The 21,602-nt window shown below is 46.1% G+C and overlaps 1 protein-coding gene across 3 annotated transcripts in view; it reads left to right on the top strand.

Annotated features, from left to right (window-relative positions):
• The window catches only part of OTOA (otoancorin), a 74,105-nt gene that overhangs the window by 16,970 nt on the left and 35,533 nt on the right, over positions 1-21,602 (top strand). For all 3 annotated transcript variants that reach the window (XR_009559134.1, XM_060285445.1, XM_030871470.2), the window contains exons 8-15: positions 2,465-2,700; positions 6,705-6,808; positions 10,914-11,014; positions 12,815-12,954; positions 15,452-15,575; positions 17,669-17,884; positions 19,510-19,677; positions 20,428-20,568. Coding sequence is in view for 2 of the 3 variants with exons in the window: in XM_060285445.1 (XP_060141428.1) it covers positions 2,465-2,700; positions 6,705-6,808; positions 10,914-11,014; positions 12,815-12,954; positions 15,452-15,575; positions 17,669-17,884; positions 19,510-19,677; positions 20,428-20,568 (1,230 nt within the window). In the remaining variant the exon portion in view is untranslated. The remainder of the gene's footprint in view (positions 1-2,464; positions 2,701-6,704; positions 6,809-10,913; positions 11,015-12,814; positions 12,955-15,451; positions 15,576-17,668; positions 17,885-19,509; positions 19,678-20,427; positions 20,569-21,602) is intronic.

Raw genomic sequence — 21,602 nt, 5'->3', positions numbered from 1 at the left:
GTGGTTTTTTTTTCAGAGGCAGTTGAGTGTGGAGCAGTGTTTTCCAAAGGGTATTGAACCATTTAAACATTTTAATAATCATAAACTTATTTAATGTCTGTTATTAAAATGCACATCAAAACTGTGAGTTTGGTGGAAATGTAATGTTTCCTTTTGAAATGAATTTAAGTTTTAAAAAGAGTTTAAAGTAAAAATATGAACTAAATAATAGTAGGCAATGCAAAGATATGGCAAAAATGAGGATGGTGGTCTTTGAAAATGCTACTGATCTGTGTTTACTGTGTGTCGGGTATTATTTCCAGGGAACGATCAGCAAGCCGTTTCTGTAAAGGGCCGGAGAGTAAATATTTTAGGCTTTGCAGGCCATACAATCTCTGTCACCACTACTCACCTCTGCCGCTGTAGCATCAAAGCAGCCGTAGATGGCAGGTCAATGCATGGGTGTGGATGTGTTCCAATTAAACTTTATTTGCAGAAACAGACAGTGGGTCAGATTTGATCTGTGGGCCATATTTGCCAACACCGTTCTAAGGGTTTAACAAACCTGGACCTATTGAATTGTCTCCAGGACCTTCTGAAATGAGGATAAATAGACTCTTACCATTTCAATATTCAGATGAGGAAACAGGCTTGGAGAGGTTGAGTAAGTAACCTCGGGTTACACAGCTTGAAAGTGGCAGATCTGAGGTGGGAACCTGGGCTCCTGACTCTAGCTGTAAGCCCTCTGGCATCTGGTGAAGCCCGTGGGCTCCATCTCAGAATAATGTGTTAAAATACAATGGATGACAAAGGAAGCCAATTCTATTGAAATACATTTATCAAAATACATAAGACAAAGTTAAGGGTACAGTAATTTATGTGCTTCTTTAACACATCCAATAACAAGATTTAGTGGCGGGGCTAATAGTTTCTGTAATTTTGAGGAAGTGTTGAGGGTAAGTGAGATTTCAAGACATTTGCAGCAATGGTAGTGAGTTATGAAAGTTTGTGATTTCTAGTGATGACACATCAAAGGTTCTCCTGCCACCTTGCTGGCTTGCTGCCTACATTCATCCCTGAAGGAGATGCCAGGGACCAATTCCATGGCAGTGAAAAGGAGGATGCAGTTTCCCCCCAGTGTTCACAGATGCCCTAATACTATCCGCAGACCCCTGCCCAATAACCCCTAAGTTACACTCTTAGCCGCTGCACTGTTTGGCCCCAACCGGGAATGACGTAAGTTAGGAAACACATAGGCGTGGTGAGAGGTGTGGGCTTGGACTCCATACACTTGTTTCAGATCCCAGCTTTGTGCAGGTTTGGCCTGGTTAACTAGTCTCTCTTTTGTTCTCATCACCTGTAATATTGAGTTAATTATAGCATGTAATGTTTGCTGAGTGTTCACTAGGTACCGGGCACTCTCCATTCATTATCTCCTTCAATTCTTATCTAGATCTAGGAGGTAGGCCCTGATTTTATCTTCATTCAAGAGGAAGAAACTGAGCCTTTAAAAATATAAGTGATTTGCTCAGGGACATACACATGTAAGTGGAGGGCCTGGCATCTGAACCTAGGAATGTCTGACCCGCAGACCCATGGGGCTTAACCTATAGGACTGTTGTGAGAATTACAGGAGGTGATGCATGCTTGCTCCATGCTTGACACAGTGCCTGGAGTGTAGTCCATAGGCAGTAAATTGTGGTTGTTGTTTTCGGAGGGTGTGTTGGGTGAAGGACAGAGTCGTGTCCAGTCTGATTGTACGTACACCCTGTCAGTATTCCTGGGGTCTGTGGTTCAAAAGATTCATTCACTCGTTCATTCTAACAGGCTATTTCTCAATGTCTTCTAGGTACCAGGCATCCCACTAGGCACATGGCTTGGGCCCCAGCACTTTCCTGGCTCAACCTCAGCTACACACTGGAATCAGATGCCAGGGCTCCACCAGAGACCAGTTAAACCAGGCTCCATACAGTGGTGCTGGGGATCACCTCCCTAGTGATTCTGATGTGTAGCCAAGATTGAGATCCACTGGCTTGGAGGAAAGATAGGCCCATAAGCATCTCTAATGCATCATGGAGTTTGGTTCAAGATGCTGTTGGGAGCCCAGAGTGCAGGGAGATTTGGATTAACTTAAGTAGGACATCAGAGAAGACTTCACCAATGAAATGACAACTGAGCTTGGCCTTAAAGGATCAGCTGGATTTCTCTGGGAGAAGGAGGTGGAGAGGGGATGCCAGTTAGAGCAAGGGCCTGGGGTGTGACAGTCATGGTGTATCTGGAGAATGACAAGGTGCCTAGTGTGGGTGAAGCAGGTGAAGGCCTTGACTTTGTTCTTTAGATGATGGAAAGGTCTAGAAGATTTGACATAGCATGGTGTTTAACAGTGGTCCTGAATTTCACCACTGCTGCTAAGTGTGGTCTCTCCCAGTGTTTCCAAATCAAGAGGCAGCTCTCAAGACAAGCCTAACTTCTATCATTCCTGTAGGAGCTGGATGACATCACTGTTGACTTGGGAGAGATTCGGAAACAAGCCTTGCAGAGCCCGGGCGTGAACCGCAGCCTGTTTCTCATCACGCTGGAGAGGTGTTTCCAGGTGCTGAACCCCCTGGAGTGTGTGGAGATCCTGGGCAGGGTGCTAAGGGGCTCCTCAGGCCACTTTCTCCAGCCGGATATCACGGAGAGGCTCCCCCGGGACCTGCGTGAAGATGCCTTCAAGAACCTGTGAGTGACCCCCTGCCCCCCCCGAGTCTGTCCTGAGAAGTCAAGGAGGTAACGCATGAGGGAGGGGAGAAGGCAAGTGGGGACAGGTTAATATTCGAGGTCAGTTTAGAGATGGTTTGATTAAAACAGAGTCTCCCAAATTTTAGTCATTCTGGTATCATCCTCACAATTTTTCCATACCTATATACCACCTGTATTATTATTAGTTCGTGTTTTTTAAAAATAGGTTCATTCTATTTACTTAAAATATCTATTTTAAAAGTAAATATGGGACTTCCCTTGTGGCGCAGTGGTTAATAATCCGCCTGCCAATGCAGGAGACATGGGTCTGATCTCTGGCCCGGGAAGATCCCACATGCTGCGGAGCAGCTAAGCCTGTATCCCACAACTACTGGGCCTGTGCTCTAGAGCCCGCGAGCCACAACTACTGAGCCCACGTGCTGCAACTACTGAAGCCCACGTGCCTGTGCTCTGCAACAAGAGAAGCCACTGCAATGAGAATCTTGTGCACCACAGCAACGAGTAGCCCCTGCTCGCCGCAACTAGAGAAAGCCCGCACACAGCAACGAAGACCCAATGCAGCCAAAAATAAATAAATGAATTTATTTTTAAAAAAGTAAATATGATACACACGACTGTATATAAAAAAGATAACTAACAAGGACTTACTGTATAGCACAGGGTACTATACTCAATATTTTGTAACAACCTATAAGGGAGAAGAATCTGAAAAAAATAGGTACATATGTATGTATAACAATCACTTTGCTGTACACCTGAAACTAACACAACATTGTAAATAAACTATACTTCATAAAAAATAAGTAAATAAATTTTAAAAAGTAAAGGGCTTCCCTGGTGACGCAGTGGTTGAGAGTCCGCCTGCTGATGCAGGGGACACGGGTTCGTGCCCCGGTCCGGGAAGATCCCACATGCCGCAGAGCAGCTGGGCCTGTGAGCCATGGCCGCTGGGCCTGCGCATCTGGAGCCTGTGCTCTGCAATGGGAGAGGCCACAACAGTGAGAGGCCCGCGTACCGCAAAAAAAAAAAAAAAAAAAAAAAAAAGTAAATATGGTATAATTACTGTAAATGGGAAACCAGTATCATTTGTCTTAAGTAATCATAAAAATAAATACAGTATAAAAAACAAACCAGTGTCATTAAATCCTAGCTAGATATGTTGTTCTGAGCCTAGGACCTGTTCCCTTGGTTAAAAAAGGAGCTGAGTGTGTGTTGAAGACTCTCTAGCACTAAAGTGAGACTTCCACCTTGAGAGTCAGCAGGACTGACAGACACAGTTGGATCCAGAAGCTCAAATTACGTCATCAGGAACATCTCTGGCTTTTTATCTCTCAGCTCTGCCCTCCTCTGTGTTGGCCTCACTCCCAGGCGGGCTCTCTCCACGAGGGAGCATGGGCACAGTTCCAAGTAGAGTCCTATACCTGATTCTCATTGGTCCACACTGGGTCATGTGCCCATTCTTCTTTTTTTTTTTTTTGGCTGCGTCACTCAGCATGTGGAATCTTAGTTCCTCAACCAGGAGGGATCAAACCCACGCCCCCTGCAGTGGAAGCGTGGAGTCCCAACCACTGGGCCACCAGTGAGGTCCCCATGTCCCCATTCTTGAGCCGGTCACTGTGGCCAATGGGATCTTATATGCTGAATGGCTTAGATGTGGGTCACAGTCCCACCCAAATGACATGGATCAAGATGGGGACATGGGGACTTCGCTGGTGGCCCAGACAAGTGTTGAGAAGAGGGAGGAGTGGACACTTGACAGTCAAAACTCACAGCTGGCCAGCACAGAACTCTATGTAAACCCTGACAAGAGCCTGGGAGAAGGTTACAAGCCTTACAGAGAGAAAGACAACAGATCAATACAGAGAGAACCTTGCCCGACACCAGATTCTCATCATGACCTGGGAGTCCAGAATATGGCCCCATTTCCCGTCTTGATGAGCATCATTTAATCCAACCTCTTCTTTCGCAGATGAAGAAACTGAAGCCCAAAGACAGGACAGCGTCCCTTGAAGTGACCCCCTGGGGCTTGACTTAATTTGAACTCAAGCCAGTTCTTCTGAATCTCAGTTGTTTTTTTTTTGTTTTTTTTTTGTGGTACGCGGGCCTCTTACTGTTGTGGCCTCTCCTGTTGCGGAGCACAGGCTCCGGACGCGCAGGCTCAGCGGCCATGGCTCACGGGCCCAGCCGCTCCGCAGCATGTGGGATCTTTCCGGACCGGGGCATGAACCCGTGTCCCCTGCATCAGCAGGCGGACTCTCAACCACTGCGCCACCAGGGAAGCCCTGAACCTCAGTTTTGACCTTTTCCTACTCTACCCTCCCGTCCCCTTCTCCTTGTGAGGATGATGTCATTAAGGCCCACCCCCCATTCTTCAAATGAGGAAACTGAGGCACAGAGAGATTGTATAACTTGCTGTAGGTCAGACTGCTAGGGAATGATAGAGCCAGCATTTTTACAAATGGGCAAGCTTTCCCTTAAATAATGTAAACATCGTTTTTTCAGAATTATATCTATCTCCTGTCCCTTTCACGTACTGTGCTGTTCTGAAAAACAAAACAACAACCCAATAAAGACAGAGAGAGAGAAAGAGAGAGAAAGAAGAAGAGGAAGAATAAGAACCAGGAGAAGAGGAGAAAGGGGGGAAAAAAAACAACCGAGGAGAAGGAGGAAGAGAGGAGAAGAAGAAGAAAAGAAAGATACGGCAAGAAGATATTAAGATAGATTTAAGGGAAAGTTTGCCTCTTCATATATGAAATGACGGGGAGAGTGGTGAGGATAAACTTTAAGCTTAGAAAAGGGCAGATGGGTCATTTGGTGAATTGATTTTCAGTGGTGGTGGGTGGAGGTGAGGGAAGTCTTCCAGGATGAGTAGACTCAGCTATTTTGCAGGTATGAACTGGAGGGGTGATCAGTGCCAAATGCTGTGAAAGGTCAAGTCATATTTGGACCAAATGGGACTGCTGGGTATGGTGACAAGGGGCTCATTCAGGACTTGGGCCACAAGGAGTGGTGTGTTGATGAAGAAACCAGACGTCAGTGTCTTAAAAAGTGACCAAGACACTTTACGCCCATCAGGATATCTGTAATCAAAATGTCAGATAATAACAAGTGTTGACAATGACGTGGAGAAATCAGAACCCTCAGACACTGTTGGTGAGAAAGTGAAGTGGTACAGCTACTTTGGAAAATAGTCTGGAGTTCCTCAAAAGGTTAAGCATAGAGTTGCCATCTAACCCCGCAACTCCACTCCTGGGTCTATTCCCAAGAAAAATGAAATGTGTCACACAAACACTTACACATGAATGTTTACAGCAGCGTTATTTATAATAGACAAAAGGGGGAAACAACCCGTGTCCATCAACTGATGAACAGATAAACAAAATGTGGTATATTTGTACAACGGAACAGAATTTGGCCATAAAAAAATGAATTACTGATGCATGTTCCAACATGCATGAACCTTGAAGTCATCATGCCAAGTGAAAGAGGCCAGATACAAAAGTGACATATTATATGATTGCATTTATCGGAAATATCCAGAAGACGTAAATCTATAAAGATAGAAAGTAGATTAGTGGTTTCCAGGAGGTGGGATGACTAGAAGTTCTGGGGTGATAGCTAAAAGGTAGGAGGTTTCTTTTTGAGGTACTTTAAAGGGTTCTAAAATTGATTGTGGTGACGGTTGTACAAGTCTGAATATACTGAAAACCACTGAGTTGTATACTTTGTAAGGTATAAGTTATATCTGAATAAAACTGTTACCAAAAAAAAAAAAGGACCTGGTGGTGAGGAAGTGAAGAACAGTCTTTGGAAGGTATTTAACTGTGATGGGAAGAGGAGAAACAGGAAAATCACTACATCTGTAGCAAGGGAGTGGGAAGAACTTTTAACCAAAGATAGCTTTGTATACTTTTGTTGTTTGGACCCTGCCTGAAGGCCTTCATATTTGTTCCTTAATTGACACCTATGTGTATGTCATGTAGGTCTGTGGTGTTCAAAGATCTCTACGACCAAACCTCGGCCCGTTCCCAGAGGGCTGTCTACTCCTGGATGACTGGGATTTTGCAGACATCTTCCAATGGCACTGGTGAGCCCAGGCTTTGAGGTGGGAACACTTTTTAGGGGGAGTCCATCCTTAAAAGTGATGCTTCATCTCTGAAGATCGGGATTTGATTTCATTGCCACTTAAGATTTTTAGCTCCCTCAGCTTCCAAAAAGTGTTTGCTGTGGTTTATGGAAAAACCACATACCCCATTTCATCAGTGCATTTTCCACACGCTGAAGTCTTGAAGTCAGCATCATCTGTATCTTACAATCAACACCGTGTCCAAGTTTAGCTTCTTAGTGGAACGTAAATAATGCTGGCACCTTAGATTCCATGAAAACTTGCTGTACTGCGCAGCATGCGGGATCTTAGTGCCCAGGGATCGAACCCTGTAGTGGAAGCGAGGAGTCTTAACCACTGGACCGCCAGGGAAGTCCCTCAATGAAAACTTTTAGAATCAGGTTACAAGTTCAAAATCTGTGTTAAAAATCTGTATCAAAGTGGGACAAAATAGTTTTTTTTTGTTTTGCCGTACGCGGGCCTCTCAATGTTGTGGCCTCTCCCGTTGCGGTGCACAGGTTCCAGACGTGCAGGCTCAGCGGCCATGACTCATGGAACCAGCTGCTCCGCGGCATGTGGGTTCTTCCCAGACCGGGGCACGAACCCGCGTGCCCTGCATCGGCAGGTGGACTCTCAACCACTGCGCCACCAGGGAAGCCCAAAATAGTTTTTTTAAAAGAAAATATAGGCAATAAAGCACAGGAATTTAGTGCTAAGCTTCCTGCAACCGAAGCAGCAATAGGTCAGGAGTAATTTATTTGGCAGATGTTTGTTAAAAACCTACTATTTTCTAGAGCAGTGGAATTCATAGAGACAGAAAGTAGAGTGGTGGTTGCCAGGGGCCAGAGGGAGGAAGGAGTGGGGAGTTACTATTTAATGAGTACAGAATTCCAGTTTTGCAAGATGAAAAAGCTCTGGAAATGGATGGTGGTGCTGGTTGCATAGCAAAGTGAATGTACTTAATGCCACCGAACTGTATACTTAAAAGTAGTTAAGGGGCTTCCCTGGTGGCGCAGTGGTTGAAAGTCCGCCTGCCGATGCAGGGGACGCGGGTTTGTGCCCCGGTCCGGGAGGGTCCCACGTGCCGCGGAGCGGCTGGGCCCGTGAGCCATGGCCGCTGGGCCTGCGCGTCCGGAGCCTGTGCTCCGCAACGGGAGAGACCACAACTGTGAGAGGCCCGCGTATCATAAAAAAAAAAAAAAAAAGTAGTTAAGATTGTAAATTTTATGTTACGTGTATTTTACTGCAATTGAAAAAAAAAGAGAGAGAATGGCTATGTAGATTAGTAACGCAAACAATTTCACAGGTAGCTTCAACTTGTTGAATCTTTAATGTTAGTGATGTAAAGACAATAAACTTTTTAAACACCTAAAAAGAGCCTACTATGTGTCAGCCACTGGAGATACAAAGGAAAAGAAGACTAAGTCTTTGTTCTCATGGAGCTGTAATTTTATTGTGGGAGAGTAGGTGGAGAAAACTTGTAAGCAAGTAAATAAAGAGAGATAGAGAGAGAGGGAGGACACAAATACCGGTAACTGCTCTGCAGAAAATAAAAGGGATCAATGCCATGGAAAGGGTTACTGCTTTAGCCTAGAACAGGGCTTGGCAAGTGTTTTCTGTAAAGGGCCAGAGTAAATTTATAGGCTTTGTGGCCCTACAGTCTCTGTCTCAACTATCCGACGCTGATGTTGTAGCACAAAAGCAGCTCTAGACAGCAGATAAATAGGCTTGGCTGTGTCCCAAGAGAACCTTATTTATGGACACTGACATTTGAATTTCATGTGATTTTCATGTGTCAGAAAATATTCGTCTTCTTTTGATTTTCCCTCAATCATTGAAAAATGTAAAAACCGGGAACTTCCCTGGTGGCGCAGTGGTTGGGACTCCGCGCTCCCAATGCAGGGGGCCCAGGTTCGATCCCTGATCGGGGAACTGGATCCCACATGCACGCCGCAGCTAGGAGTTTGAATGCTGCAACTGAGGAGCTGGCAAGCCTCAACTAAGGAGCCCACGAACCGTAACTAAGACCCGGCACAGCCAAATAAATATTTTTTAAAAATGTAAAAACCAAGCTCGAAGGTGGGCTGGGTTTGGTCCACGGGCTGTAGTTTCTGACTGCTGGCTAAGGAGGCAGAGCAGAGCTCTCTGGGCAGGTGACATTTGGATTGAGACCAAAATGAGAAATGGGATCAGACATGCGAGGCTCTGGAGGAAGAGCATTCCAGGCAGGGGAAGCAGCAAATACAAAGCCTCCGAGGTGGGAATGAGCTGCGTGTGTGTGAAACAGAGAAAGCTGGTGGCGGTGAAGTGTAGGGAGTGCCAATCAATCCTTTTCCTGGAATTCAGCTCTGAAGTTTGTATATAAGAAGCATTAAACAATGGAATAAATGTCTTGCATGGGCAGCAGAATTCCCTCTGCCTGATGCCTAGTGGTAGCCTCCAAAAAACTGAATCTCACACTAAGTGACCCTGAGAAATTCACTCAACTCACCCTCCAGACTCTAGACTTCCCTTAAGTCCTTGTTGCCGGAATTTAGTTGGAGACAGACTCTCCTAAAATTTCTATATGATACGTTTCATTATTAAGCTAAGTGAATTGAAATGAATTCTATTTGGACTTTAAACTTTTTTTTTCATGAAGTTCCTTGAGGTAACTGGAAATACTTTGGGTGTCAAAACTATCCCAAGTTTGGGGATCATTGGTCTGCAGAAATACAGTTCATGCTTAATAATTAATTAGAGGGACTCCCCTGGTGGCACAGTGGTTGAGAATCCGCCTGCCAATGTAGGGGACACGGGTTCGAGCCCCGGTCCGGGAAGATCCCACGTGCCGCGGAGCTACTGAGCCCGCGTGCCGCGACCACTGAGCCCATGAGCCACAACTACTGAAGCCCATGCGCCTAGAGCCTGTACTCTGCAACAAGAGAAGCCACCGCAATGAGAAGCCTGTGCACCGCAACAAAGAGTAGCCCCCGCTCGCCGCAACTAGAGAAAGCTCGTGTGTGGCAACGAAACCCAACGCAGCCAAAAAAAAAATTAATTAGAAATGAACAACTCAGCTTGGTTCTTGGTGAATTTAGCCTTCCAGGGCCACCCTTTCTTCTAATAACCAAGTCAAGTGTGCAGAGTCCCCATCGAGAGGATCACAGGTGTTTACCTGTGCGCACCACAACAGCTCTGATTCCTGGGCTGGGGGAGGGCAGCCTCTTGTCCCTGTGACTTGGCCCAGGCACCAGCTGACTTCACTGTCTCCTCTGGGCCTCAGCCATTGCCCACGGCCTGCTGCAGCAGCTCTTGGGGACTGATTCACTGCACCCTATAACGGCTCCTGCTTTTTTCATTTCCCCAAAATGCTACCAACGCAATGGTGTTCTGTGTAAATCTTTTACTGGAGGATTAGGGGCAATGGCAGCCAATTCTAGTTCACTGAAACTTGAAGTTGGATCCTGGCCACGATTGTTCTTAAAGCCCCACTGACATTTGCTGATGGGGAATTTCAAATGCCTGAACGGAATTATAGAGTCCTCTGGGAATTGAGAGAAGGGAGAACACTGCTGCTGGCTAAGGAGATGAGAGAAGGCTTTAAGAAAGGAAACACTTGGAAGCTGAAGAGTTAGGGGAAAGGCATTCTAGCTGATGAGACGGGCCCAAGAGAGTAAAGATTTGGAGACCATGTGGGGTGCATAAGGTTTGGCTCGTGTACATGGTGATAATAAGGAAGATAAGGATTGTTACTGGTAGTAATAAAAGAGTCAAATATATTTCAAGTTAGTAGCTAACTAAAAATAAAACTGTATTTTGTGGTCTTAAGTATTAAAAAAATAATCTGCATTTCTAACAAGTTCCCAGGTGATACTGAGGCTGCTGGTTCAACGGCCGCTCTATTGAGTAACGAAGTGGTGGACGTCTGTCATTGCCTGTGTGTAGTGTAGCATCTCATAAGTAGGGGACTCTCAAAAGATGGTTGTGGAATGAAGTAATAAATGCAGAGAGGAGTCCTGACATCAAAGATCTTTTGACTATCATATACCAGTGCACAGTCTTTTATTAATTTTTACTTATTTGTCCACTTATTTATTTTTTGCAGATGACTCTGTTTCATGGGTCAGTGCAGAAAACTTATGGATTTTGGGCAGATATATGGTTCACCTATCCTTTGAAGAAATTATGAATATTAGTCCTATAGAAGTAAGTTGGAAAAGTTCATTTCCACGTTCCCATCACTAATACTTCTGGGGTAAGGTGTATTCTAAACCTCTCACGTTTAGCCAGCTAGTCAAGGTGCCCTGGGAAATGAACACCCACCTCAGCTCAACATAACTTGAGCATCTAAAGAAAATTCCTGGAATAAGACCTCCAGCAGTCAGTCATTGGATTGTGTTCTAGTGTAGAAAAGCTAAGAAAAGAAAAAGGATTGTGGACTGTTAAGATAGCTCTGATGTGAAAAAACATGATCTATAAATGTTGGCTACGCACCAGAAATCATTTAAGGGTATTTTTGTACTCAAGAAAGGCCAAGGACGATAACTGTAGAGTTTCCGGTCCTTGGAAGCACGAACGCAAATGAAAAGCGATGTGGATTAATAGCTACTTCAGCATGTGTGATGATTGGATTTTAACTCTAGAGTTTACAGTGGAGAAATACACATATTCGAGGTTACCTAACTCACCCGTCAGGTGTCTTTCTCCTTCTGATGTTGGCTCGATGACACTAAAATCCCTGGGGTAGCATGATTTTAGAATGCAGCCTCCCAAGAATGCTGCCGACAGGGAGGCATTCGTAAGCAGTTTGGGGCTTGCCACCAGTTTTTATCCTGTGTGCCCTCACTCTCTGCTGGCCAGTGAGAGAAGTGTTCACATCAGATGACTGGCTTGTTCAAGGACCGATTGACCCAACAATATCTGGTTGTTGTGAAACCAGAGGCAGAACGAGGTTTCTCTTTTTACCTGGGAGGCTGGAAATATTTCAAATGTCTCTCAATTTTATAATTCCCAGTTATAAAATTCCATTTTACTCTCCAAAAGAAGTTGAGTGAATTTCAGGAAGTCGATAGAGGTTAAATTCTTAGGAAACTGGGCCCCTAGCGGGGAATTTCTGAGATTCAGATGCCATTTGCACCATTACTTCATCTTCTAAAAATGTAGAGAAGGGAGGTGAAGCCACAGAGTGCCAATGCTACGAGGGAATTTCATATGGACGAAGAGTACAATTCTTGAGGGAGAGAAAACTTTTTGAGACCTTTAAGCGCAGAATAACCATGCGTTGAAATATTGGAGACTTCAATGCAAAAAAGTGAACAAGAATAGAAAGAATCTGAATAGCATATTTAATAAAGTTGAATATATGATATATATTTGCATTATGTAGGTGTGTTATATATTACGTAAACATACATTTACATATATACATATATTCAGCTTTGTATCTTACAAAGAGAACACACTCTTTTTTATCACCTGAGGGTCATTTATAAACTGACTCATCTATTAAAAAAATTCCAATTCCCCAAAACAAACAATTTATGGACCATATTCTCTGACCTTAATAAAGCAAATCTAGAAATAAATGTGCTAATATTAGCTTTAAAAAAGTTCAACTGCTCAGATAGTAAAAACAAACAAAAAACTTTCCTAAATAACAGTTGGATTGAAGAGGAAACTAAAGCAGCAGTTACAGACCATTAAGAAATCAATGACACCTATGGTTACCAAAGGGGAGGGGGGTGGGAGGCATAAATTAGGAGTTTGGGATTAGCAGATACAAGTTACTATATATAAAATAGATAAACCACAAGGTCCTACTGTATAGCACAGGGAACTGTATTCAATGTCTTGTAATAAACTATTATGGGGAAAAAGAGAAATCAATGAAAATGAGGCATGGGCACCTCCAAGTGCCAAGAGTAGGGCACAGCACAGACCAGCAGGGCGGGGCTGCACGGGCGCACTTCATCTCTCCACACTGACCTTCCTGTCCTTGTCCACCAGATTGGGCTGTTTATCAGCTATGACAACGCCACCAAGCAGCTGGACACGGTTTATGACATCACACCTGAACTGGCCCAGGCATTTCTGGAGAGAATCAGCTCCTCCAACTTTGATGTGAGGAATACCTCTACCATCCACAGGCAAGGGGCGTGGGCGTTGGGCCCTTGGAGCTGTTTCCCAAGATGCCATCTAAGCATCAGCTTCCTCTGAGCAGCAAAAGACCCGGGGAGGAAAGGGAGGTGGCTGGTCCATGTCTTTGGAGAGTTCCATGTCTTTGTGCATGTGAGGGAGGTGTTTCCCCAAAGAGACCCCTTTCAAGAGGTTGTGAAGTGGGGAAGAAAACAAATGCTTTTTAAGCATCTCCTGTGTGCCAGACGTTTTATACAACCTTATCAAGCGCTAAGATTCCAGCTCTGGGCACGAAAATGGAACATTTTAACTAGTACTCCATCCATTCCAAGGTAAATGTGTAATTTCCAAGAGGTTGGGTTGAGTATTGGAAATAGCTCATGGGTTCCCATATCTGTGAACCCCTTGTTATCCAGACTCTCAGGTGGGGAGCCCTGGGATGAGATCAGCTCTAGAATTTAGTGATTGTAACATGATCCCCCAGAACCATTTCCAGCAGGGGAGGGCCAGGAGCTGCACACCTGGTGACCCCAGAAAGGGTTTGAATGTTGGGGGGTGTGTGCAGTGGGGAGGGCTGATGGGCACCGTTCACCCATGTTCTCTCCATCTCCCAGGGCCTTACTGTCACAGTGCTTTCTCTGACATTACCACATGACCTTACATTTTTCAAAGCACTTGCAGAGAATGTTCTCACATAAAACTCTTACACCGGGGCTTCCCTGGTGGCGCAGTGGTTGAGAGTCCGTCTGCCGATTCAGGGGACACGGGCTCGTGCCCTGGTCTGGGAAGATCCCACATGCTGCGGAGCGGCTGGGCCCGTGAGCCATGGCCGCTGAGCCTGCGCGTCCGGGGCCTGTGCTCCGCAGTGGGAGAGGCCACAACACTGAGAGGCCCGCGTACCGCAAAAACAAACAAACAAACAAAAAACTCTTTCACCTTCTTGCCCTATCCTTAGTAATTTTCACCATTAGCATGGCTTCCATTTTTTTTTTTTATAGTTACACCAAAAATAGCTTAGCTATTAAGAATATGGGACCTGGAACCAGACTTCCTGGGTTTAATCCTGGCTCTGCCACTTACAAGTTGTGTGATCTTGGCCATGTTACTGTGCCTCTCTGTGCCTCCATTTTCCCATCTGTAAAATGGGAGCTACTAAGCTGCCTACCTCATTAAGACCTTTGTAAAGATTAAGGACATCTGCACAATACGGGGATATATGTATATGTATAGCTGATTCACTTTGTTATACAGCAGAAACTAACATACCATTGTAAAGCAATTTTACACCAATAAAGATGTTAAAAAAAAAACATCTGCAAATAGTAAGTGGTCAAGAAATATTAGCTATCCTTAACGTGGTTATTAATATTCAGTCTTCACTTCTTCTGAGTCTTCTTTTTTCATCAGACACACTTTCAGATCCTTTCCCTGGCCTGGTTGCTTTCTGGTGGACACGTCTGAGAGTGTCAGTGTCTGGTCATGATCGACCAGGTGGTCCAGCCATGCTAAGTTAAGTAGATTTCATACGAATGCTAAGAGCATCCACTGATGAAGTGCTTAGTATCCGCCAGGAAGTATGCTAATTAGTTGGTATGGCTTTTCTCATTTACCTCTCACAGTATTCCTCATTCCTTCATTCATCATATTTAAGGAAACCTCCCCATTAAAAGCTTAGAGAGGCAGGGCTACCCTGTACAGTAGTACAGAGTGTACACTGCACAACCATGTGCTGCAGGCTTTCAGAGAAGTTAAGCAACTTGCTACAGGTCAGATGTCTCGTAGAGCTGGGCTTCAAACTCCAGTTGGCCTGAAGCTATGTTCTTAACCACTAGATACAGTGCTCCCCGTGAGACCAGGATTCAAATTCCATCTCTGCTCCTACGTTGTTCTGCCTCTTGTGTTTTTTTTTTTAAGGATTAAATTATTTTATTCAATTCAATAGATTTTTTTCATTAAGAAGTTTATTTATTAAAAAGTTTTTTTAAACATCTTTATTGGAGTAGAATTGCTTTACAGTGGTGTGTTTCTGCTTTATAACAAAGTGCCTTTTGTGTTTTTTCCCTTTTGAAGTCATCATCATCTGGTGATGTTGGTTGGAAATAAACTCTGCCTCAGAGAATCCCTCAGGGTGGACAAACCCCTTATCTCTGAGTAGAAAATTGGGGTTTTTCTGTGGCTAATTGAGCACATGCTTTCCTTGTGCCCTTTCGCCTCAGGAGGAGAGATGGCAGAGTTGGTTGGATCTAGATTTAAGGCCCTGCACCACTACTTGCCTTGGGCAAGTCACTTGATCTCTCTGCGTCTCAGTTGACCCTTCTGTGAAATGGGGCTAATGAGAGCACCTACCCTGCAGGGCTGTGATGAGATAATCCGGGTAAAGGGCTCAGCACAGTACCTGGTACGTGGCAGCTGCTATGATCGTGACCTCTCGGTGCTAACTGGGGTGGGGCTGCGGCTGCGGCCCCCAGCTCTGCGCCCTCCGCCAGCATCCCTTGTCTTCTCACACAGGCTGGGGCTGCTGGTTTGTTTCTACGATGACCTGGAGCTGCTGGACGCCGCTGTGGCCCAAGTCCTCCTTCACCAGATGATCAAGTGCAGCCACCTGCGGGGCTTCCAGGCTGGTGTTCAGAAGGTGCAGAAGGGCCACAGGGCCCTGGAGCCTCAGCCTCAGTTTCACTAGCCAGAGAAATGGGAAGAACAGTCCTGCCCGGCCTTTGAGAGAAAACATGTAGGGTTTATCAAGATCTAGGTCCAGCCTTGCAGGTGGTATCTCAAACACTGGGATGAGCTTAAAATGGGAAGAAACCACAAAAAACGGTAGGAAAAGCTTGAATAGATCAAAATTCAATCAGAGCAGCCACTTCAAACTTAAATGTGCATAAGGTTGCTTGGGGATCTTAAACGCAGATTTAAGGCCTGGGTGGGGCCCGGGACTCTGCATTTCTAACAAGCTTCCAGGCGATGCTGAATCTGCTGGGCTGGTGACAATGAGTGGCATAGCAAGGAGACACAGCAGTGGTTCTCGAACCTGGTTCTGTGTTAGTGGCACGCCCCTCCCCCAGGCTCTACCCCCCCAGAGATTCTTGTGTCATTGGTCTGGCCTGTGGCCTCAGATGCAGCCAGGGTGGAGAGCACTGGAATGGAATGTGTTTGCTGAGTTCCTAGACCAAGGTTTTGGACCAATAGGCACATGGGGACTGTCTCGTTTCCCTCCTCACTCCATCTCTCTCGCCTTTCTTCCCTTAAAGTCTTAATTCTGCCCGGCTTCTCTCACTTCTTTTTGTCTTTCTCATTGTTTTAATTGAAAAGATGACATGAGAGCAGTATTCAAGAAAGTTTGATAACATCGTCAATAATTCCACAGCAGTGTCTCACACATCACAAAACCCTCGGTCCCATTTGGCACTTTACATAGTAGGCCTTGTCTTGGTCAGTGCATATTTTTGTTTTCCAGGAAGAGCATCCTTCCCAAGCAAGCTTGAGCAAAAATAAGAAAATAAATGTACTTTAAAGTCACAGGGGTAGCTGTGACCAAGAAGAAAGTCAGATACTATGAGGTATGAGAAAACCCTTTGGATCATCTAGGTCAGTACTCAAACCTGAGGACGCATCAGAATCACCTGGAGGGCTTGTTAAAAACAGCTTGAAAACATACCCACATCCAGAGCCTCTGATTCAGGAGGTCTGGGGCGGAGCCTGAGAACCTGCATTTCTACCAACTTCCCGGGTGATGCTGATACTACTGGTCAAGGACCACACTTTGAGAACCACTGCTTTAGGCCTTTTGCAGATGTGGGAGCCAGCTTTAGGGAAGGGGAGCTGCTGAATTTGGAGAAAGCCAGGAACTGTGACAGCTGTTTCTTTCACTTTACTCTGCTGCCCCCAAGTGGCCATCTAGAACACTTGCGTACATTCGTCTGACATGAAGATACGGTTTATGCAAGTTCAGGTGTTAAAACGTGAACCGTTCTCATTTTTTTGTACAGAGGTCACGTTGCAATAGATGAGTTTATCACCTTCTGTACTGGAAGCAGTTGGGAAGCACACTTGACTATAACTAGACAGGCATGTTACAAAAAATAATGAAGGGGATCCCAGAAATATGAAAACCTGTAACACATAATTTTAAATGAAAAATATAGAGCAGAAAATTGCACTTGTGTTCATGTTACAACTATGTAAAGACTACATGCCACAGTTTATTTATAAAGGCATAAGAAGTTTTGGAAACATATACACCCAATTGCTAATCATAGTAATTTTTTTGAGGTAAGATTTTCAGGAGACTTTCACTTCCTTGTTACTGTTGAGAATTATTTTTACATAGATTATATATTATTATGAACCCCCCCCCCCAGCTATTTCATGAAAGAAAAGCAACCATATAGACAGGATATAGAGTTCAAGGTCATAAAAATAAAATAGTTGCTACGGGAGTGTGGCTGAGTTACGGGTGAAGTGAACAAAATTTCCTTCTGCCACGCTTTAAGGTTGATTTAATAACAAATTAATATTTAAATGAAGCATAAAGTGAATTTGTAGCATACGAAAGTCAAAGCCAGAGGAGGTGGTGTTCTCAGTGGGGCGACTCACGGTCTGGGCTTAGCAGGAGTCCCTCCCCTTTTGACAGAGCAGGGTCGGTCGAGGGTGCATCCCGGGGTGTAGTCAGAAGGAACCACCATCTTGCTTGCTATCGACCCTCACCCCAGCTTGCTCCCCTTCTAGCTCAAAGCCGACCTCCTGGAAATTGCCACAGAGAACCAGACCCTCAACGAGACCCTGGGCTCTTTGTCGGATGCAGTCGTGGGCTTGACCCACAGTCAGCTGGAATCCCTCTGCCCTGAGGCTGTGCACGGCGCCATCTCGACCCTCAACCAGGTCTCGGGCTGGGCCAAGAGCCAGGTCATCATCTTGTCTGCCAAATACCTGGCCCATGAGAAGGTCAGTTGGAGCTTGAACTCTATTTTAATGCCCTGAGACCCAAGGGCCAGTTATACACACACAACAGGGGCAGCCAATCAGTAAGAAGATGGTGCCAAGGGGGACTACCTGGGTTCGAATCCTTGGTCTGCCACTTACTAGCTGTGTGACACTGGAGAATTGGCTTAACTTCTCTTGGCCTCAGTGTCCCAGTTTGTAAGACGGGGATACAGTAGCACCTGTTCCATAGGATTATGTGAGTCACACACAGGAAGAGATTAGAACAACACATGACCTAGAGTATGAGCTCAATGAGTGTTAGCTATCTCTGAGTTAATCCTTTAAGCTTCCCAACAACCGTCTGAGGCCAGTAGTGTTATAACTTCCATTTTCCAGGTCATTCATACGAGGCACAGAGTGTAAAAGGGAATTGCCAAGGCCACATGGAAGGGGCAGAGCTGGGACTGAACCCAGGGCATCTGGCTTCACATCCTGCTTGCTTTACTCCCATGCTAACTACTTCCATCATGACACCATGACCAATGCCCACCCATTCTTACTTTCTGACTCAAGACCAAGGATAGACCATTCATCTTGTCCCTTCAGGACTTCTGGTGACTTTCGTCTGAAGGCTTTGCAGACCTTCTGTGTTGACTGGGGCCACATGGGTCCACTCTGTGAATCTGATTTTAGGGAGCTGAGGGACACTTGTCTCGTTCCTCACAGCCCTGGACCAAGAGGCTTGTCTCATTCCTGTGTCCAACTCTTCCTCCAGAGGGGGTGAGGTGACTTTTGCTAAGAAGCCAAGAGCTCAAAAGGTCTTGCCTTCTTTGGGGATAGTAAGAGACTGTCTATTCTACAGGGAGTAACTATAGGAAACCACTCAACGGTTTTTTGCAGAACCAAGGAATGTCTCTGATTATATTACATCTAGCATCTTCACTCCAAAGGAGTGGGGGAAAAACCAAGCGTGATTCCTGTTAGAGTGGCCAGCTATAGTTGTATTTGTCATAAGATATCACACTCATGTCCTAAAACACTTCTTTACTTCAACTCAAAGCTTCCACATGAAGGTAGATGAGCGTGGGGCTTTGCCGTGTCAGATGCCTGCCGGTGACATACTGAGGCCGATACTGAGGCCAGTGGGCTTTCTCAGGGTCCCATGAGAGCGGGTGGGCTGGGTAAACTAAGAGTCCCACGACCTACCCGAAGGTTCTTGCCCATTGTTGCCAACGTGGGCCCAGTATCGCCGGATGTTCAGGTTTTTTTTTTTAATAAAGCAGAAACTCTAATATGGATTTTTATAAGATTCCTCCAATATTTAAATCTTGTCAGCTAGTTCAGATTACACACAGAAAAGCCCATTGCCTGGTCAGCTGTGGCACATGGATAGCACATTGCTAGTTGTGCTGTGGCCTCAGGTGGCATAGTGATTCCCCCAGTGGTACAGTTACTGGTGTCTTGTGTTTTGATACTTAACTCTCTTTCCTGATGGAAGGAAGGAGGATCTGGGAGGGCAGCTTGTGTCTTGGTCACGGTGGTTCCCCAGCACCCGTCTGGATACTTGGCCTGCAGTAGGGCCTAGTAAACGTCCGAGTGGTGGAGGCCCGGAGCTGGGCCTCATCCTCCCTGGCCGGTGCCCCCAGGTGCTGTCCTTCTACAACGTCAGCCAGATGGGCGTGCTACTGGCTGGGGTGGGCACCCAGGCCTTCCACGCCATGGACCGCAGGGACCTCGTGCAGCTCCTGAGAAGCACCATCTCCCTGCACGTGTCCGACTTGTCACCTGCCCAGCAGCACGGTGTCTTGAGCAAGGTGAGAGGAAAATGTCTGGTCCGCAGCCCCGGGGCTCACAGAGCGTGTGGTTTTGGGGCTTTGGGAGTGGTCTGTGTCTTTAGGTGGGGTTGTTCTGAACCTGGAGAATGCCTTCCCCTGACGCCCACCTTCTCTCCTTTCCAGAAGGAGCCTCTGGGGGTTGTGCCTTACTCTCTCCAGACCCTGGTGCTCTCCCCAGCCAGTCAAATCTGGAAGACTTTTCTTCAATTAGGTTTCTTGCTGTAATAATGTTTTAGGAGTTTGGTTTTCAAATGTGAAAATGAATCCTGAATCCCCCTACTGCTTCTGAACGCCCCTCCTTTCATGCTTTGAAGCCATGTCCATATTCCTCTTTCTCACTTGCCATGGGTCTTCTGGGCATCCTATTCTATCAGACCTGCCAGGTCCTATTGTACAATCTGTTAAGAAACCAACCCAAAGGGTTCAGCCTAATTTCAACCAACACCTTGCAGATAGCTGTCACGCCTATGGTTAAATTAAAGAGTGTGGGTTTTGGAATAAGACAGACTTGGGCTTAAATCTCATGTATCGACTTTCAGCCTTACTCGTTAAGCCTCGGTTTTCTTATCTGTAAAATGGGGATAAGGATCATCTCCACCTCCTTGGGTTGCTGAGCAGACCTGATGGATTTTATTGCCAGTGAAGCACTAGAGAGAGTGCCTGGCCCTCACCCAATGCTCCATGTACCTTCTGCAAGGTCGTTATTATGTTTCTTCTCACTTTTGACAGGTGATGGAAGCAGGAGATACCGCCTCGGGCATTGTGGAAATACAAGGGGCTTTCTTTAAGGAAGTGTCTCTCTTTGATTTATGGAGGGAACCTGGATTCAACTCCACAGTCCTGAAAGAGAAGGAGCTCCGGCGGAGTCAGGTACGACTGTGACTCCCAGAGGTGGTGCCTGGGTTTCTGACTGTCTTGTGGGAAAGGTCTGTTCTAAGGTTAATTTGGTAAAAGAAACTTGTTTCTTGTGATTACACTCAGGAGATAGAATAGCGTAGTGTTAAGTTAGACGAGACCCGAGCGTGAATTCCGGGGCTGCTGTTTATTAACTTTGGGGTCACTGCTTCTCCTCCCGCGGCCTCAGTTTTCTCCTGGCAAAACGGGGATCATTTCTCAGGAGAATTGTGCTGGGCAGTGCACTGTGCATAAGAGCAGTTATCACTGGGGCCTCCTGGGGAGGGAGGGTTGGGCTGTGGAGGCCGACTTGCGGCCTCGGAACTTCCCCTGACTTGCTGTTCATTCCCTCACTCGTCAGTGTTTGTGGAGCCCCTGCCCCCCAGGTGCCAGGCGCTGTGCGTGGTGCTGGGGACACAGAAGCGAACAAAACAGAGGGAAGTCCCTGCCCTCAGGGGGCTTCCATCCTAGCGAGGGAGACAGTGCGGAAGGTCAGCAATTAAACGTGTGCCTTGTTAGGTGACAGGTGCTGCTGCTGAGCGCTAAGGAGGAAGGAAACCGGGGGAGGGCCAGACCTTTTAGGGGGTGAGCTGTTTAGACAGGTGACCTCGCTGAGCTCAGAGAGGTTGTGGAGTGGCCGCTGTGAGGACTGCCTTCTACCCTGGGCAAGAAAGGGAGCTGAGGGGCGTCTGAGAAGGGACAGGATCTGACTTTGGTTTTCGAACAATCACTCTGGCTGCTGCTTGGGGACTGAGTTGAGGAGAGCGGGGAGGAAACAAAGGGACCAGTTAAGAGGCTGCTGCGTACAGTGGCCTGGACCAGGTGTTGGCAATGCAGGTGGTGGCCAATGGTCAGATTCTGGGTACAGTTTGAAAGTTAACAGTGACAGAATTGGCTGTCGGATTGGATGCGGGTGTGACAGAGGGGAGGCATCAGGCCTTGTGTGCCCGTGATCTGTTGCTGGTTACCCACCAGCGCCAGGTTCAGTGGGGTAGCAATTATTTTATCTA

Source organism: Globicephala melas, chromosome 15, assembly GCF_963455315.2.
Source record: "Globicephala melas chromosome 15, mGloMel1.2, whole genome shotgun sequence".
In the NCBI taxonomy this organism is placed as follows: Eukaryota; Metazoa; Chordata; class Mammalia; order Artiodactyla; family Delphinidae; genus Globicephala; species Globicephala melas.
The sequence above is the reverse complement of the archived record's forward strand: the minus strand, read 5'-3'. Positions and strand labels throughout refer to the sequence as shown.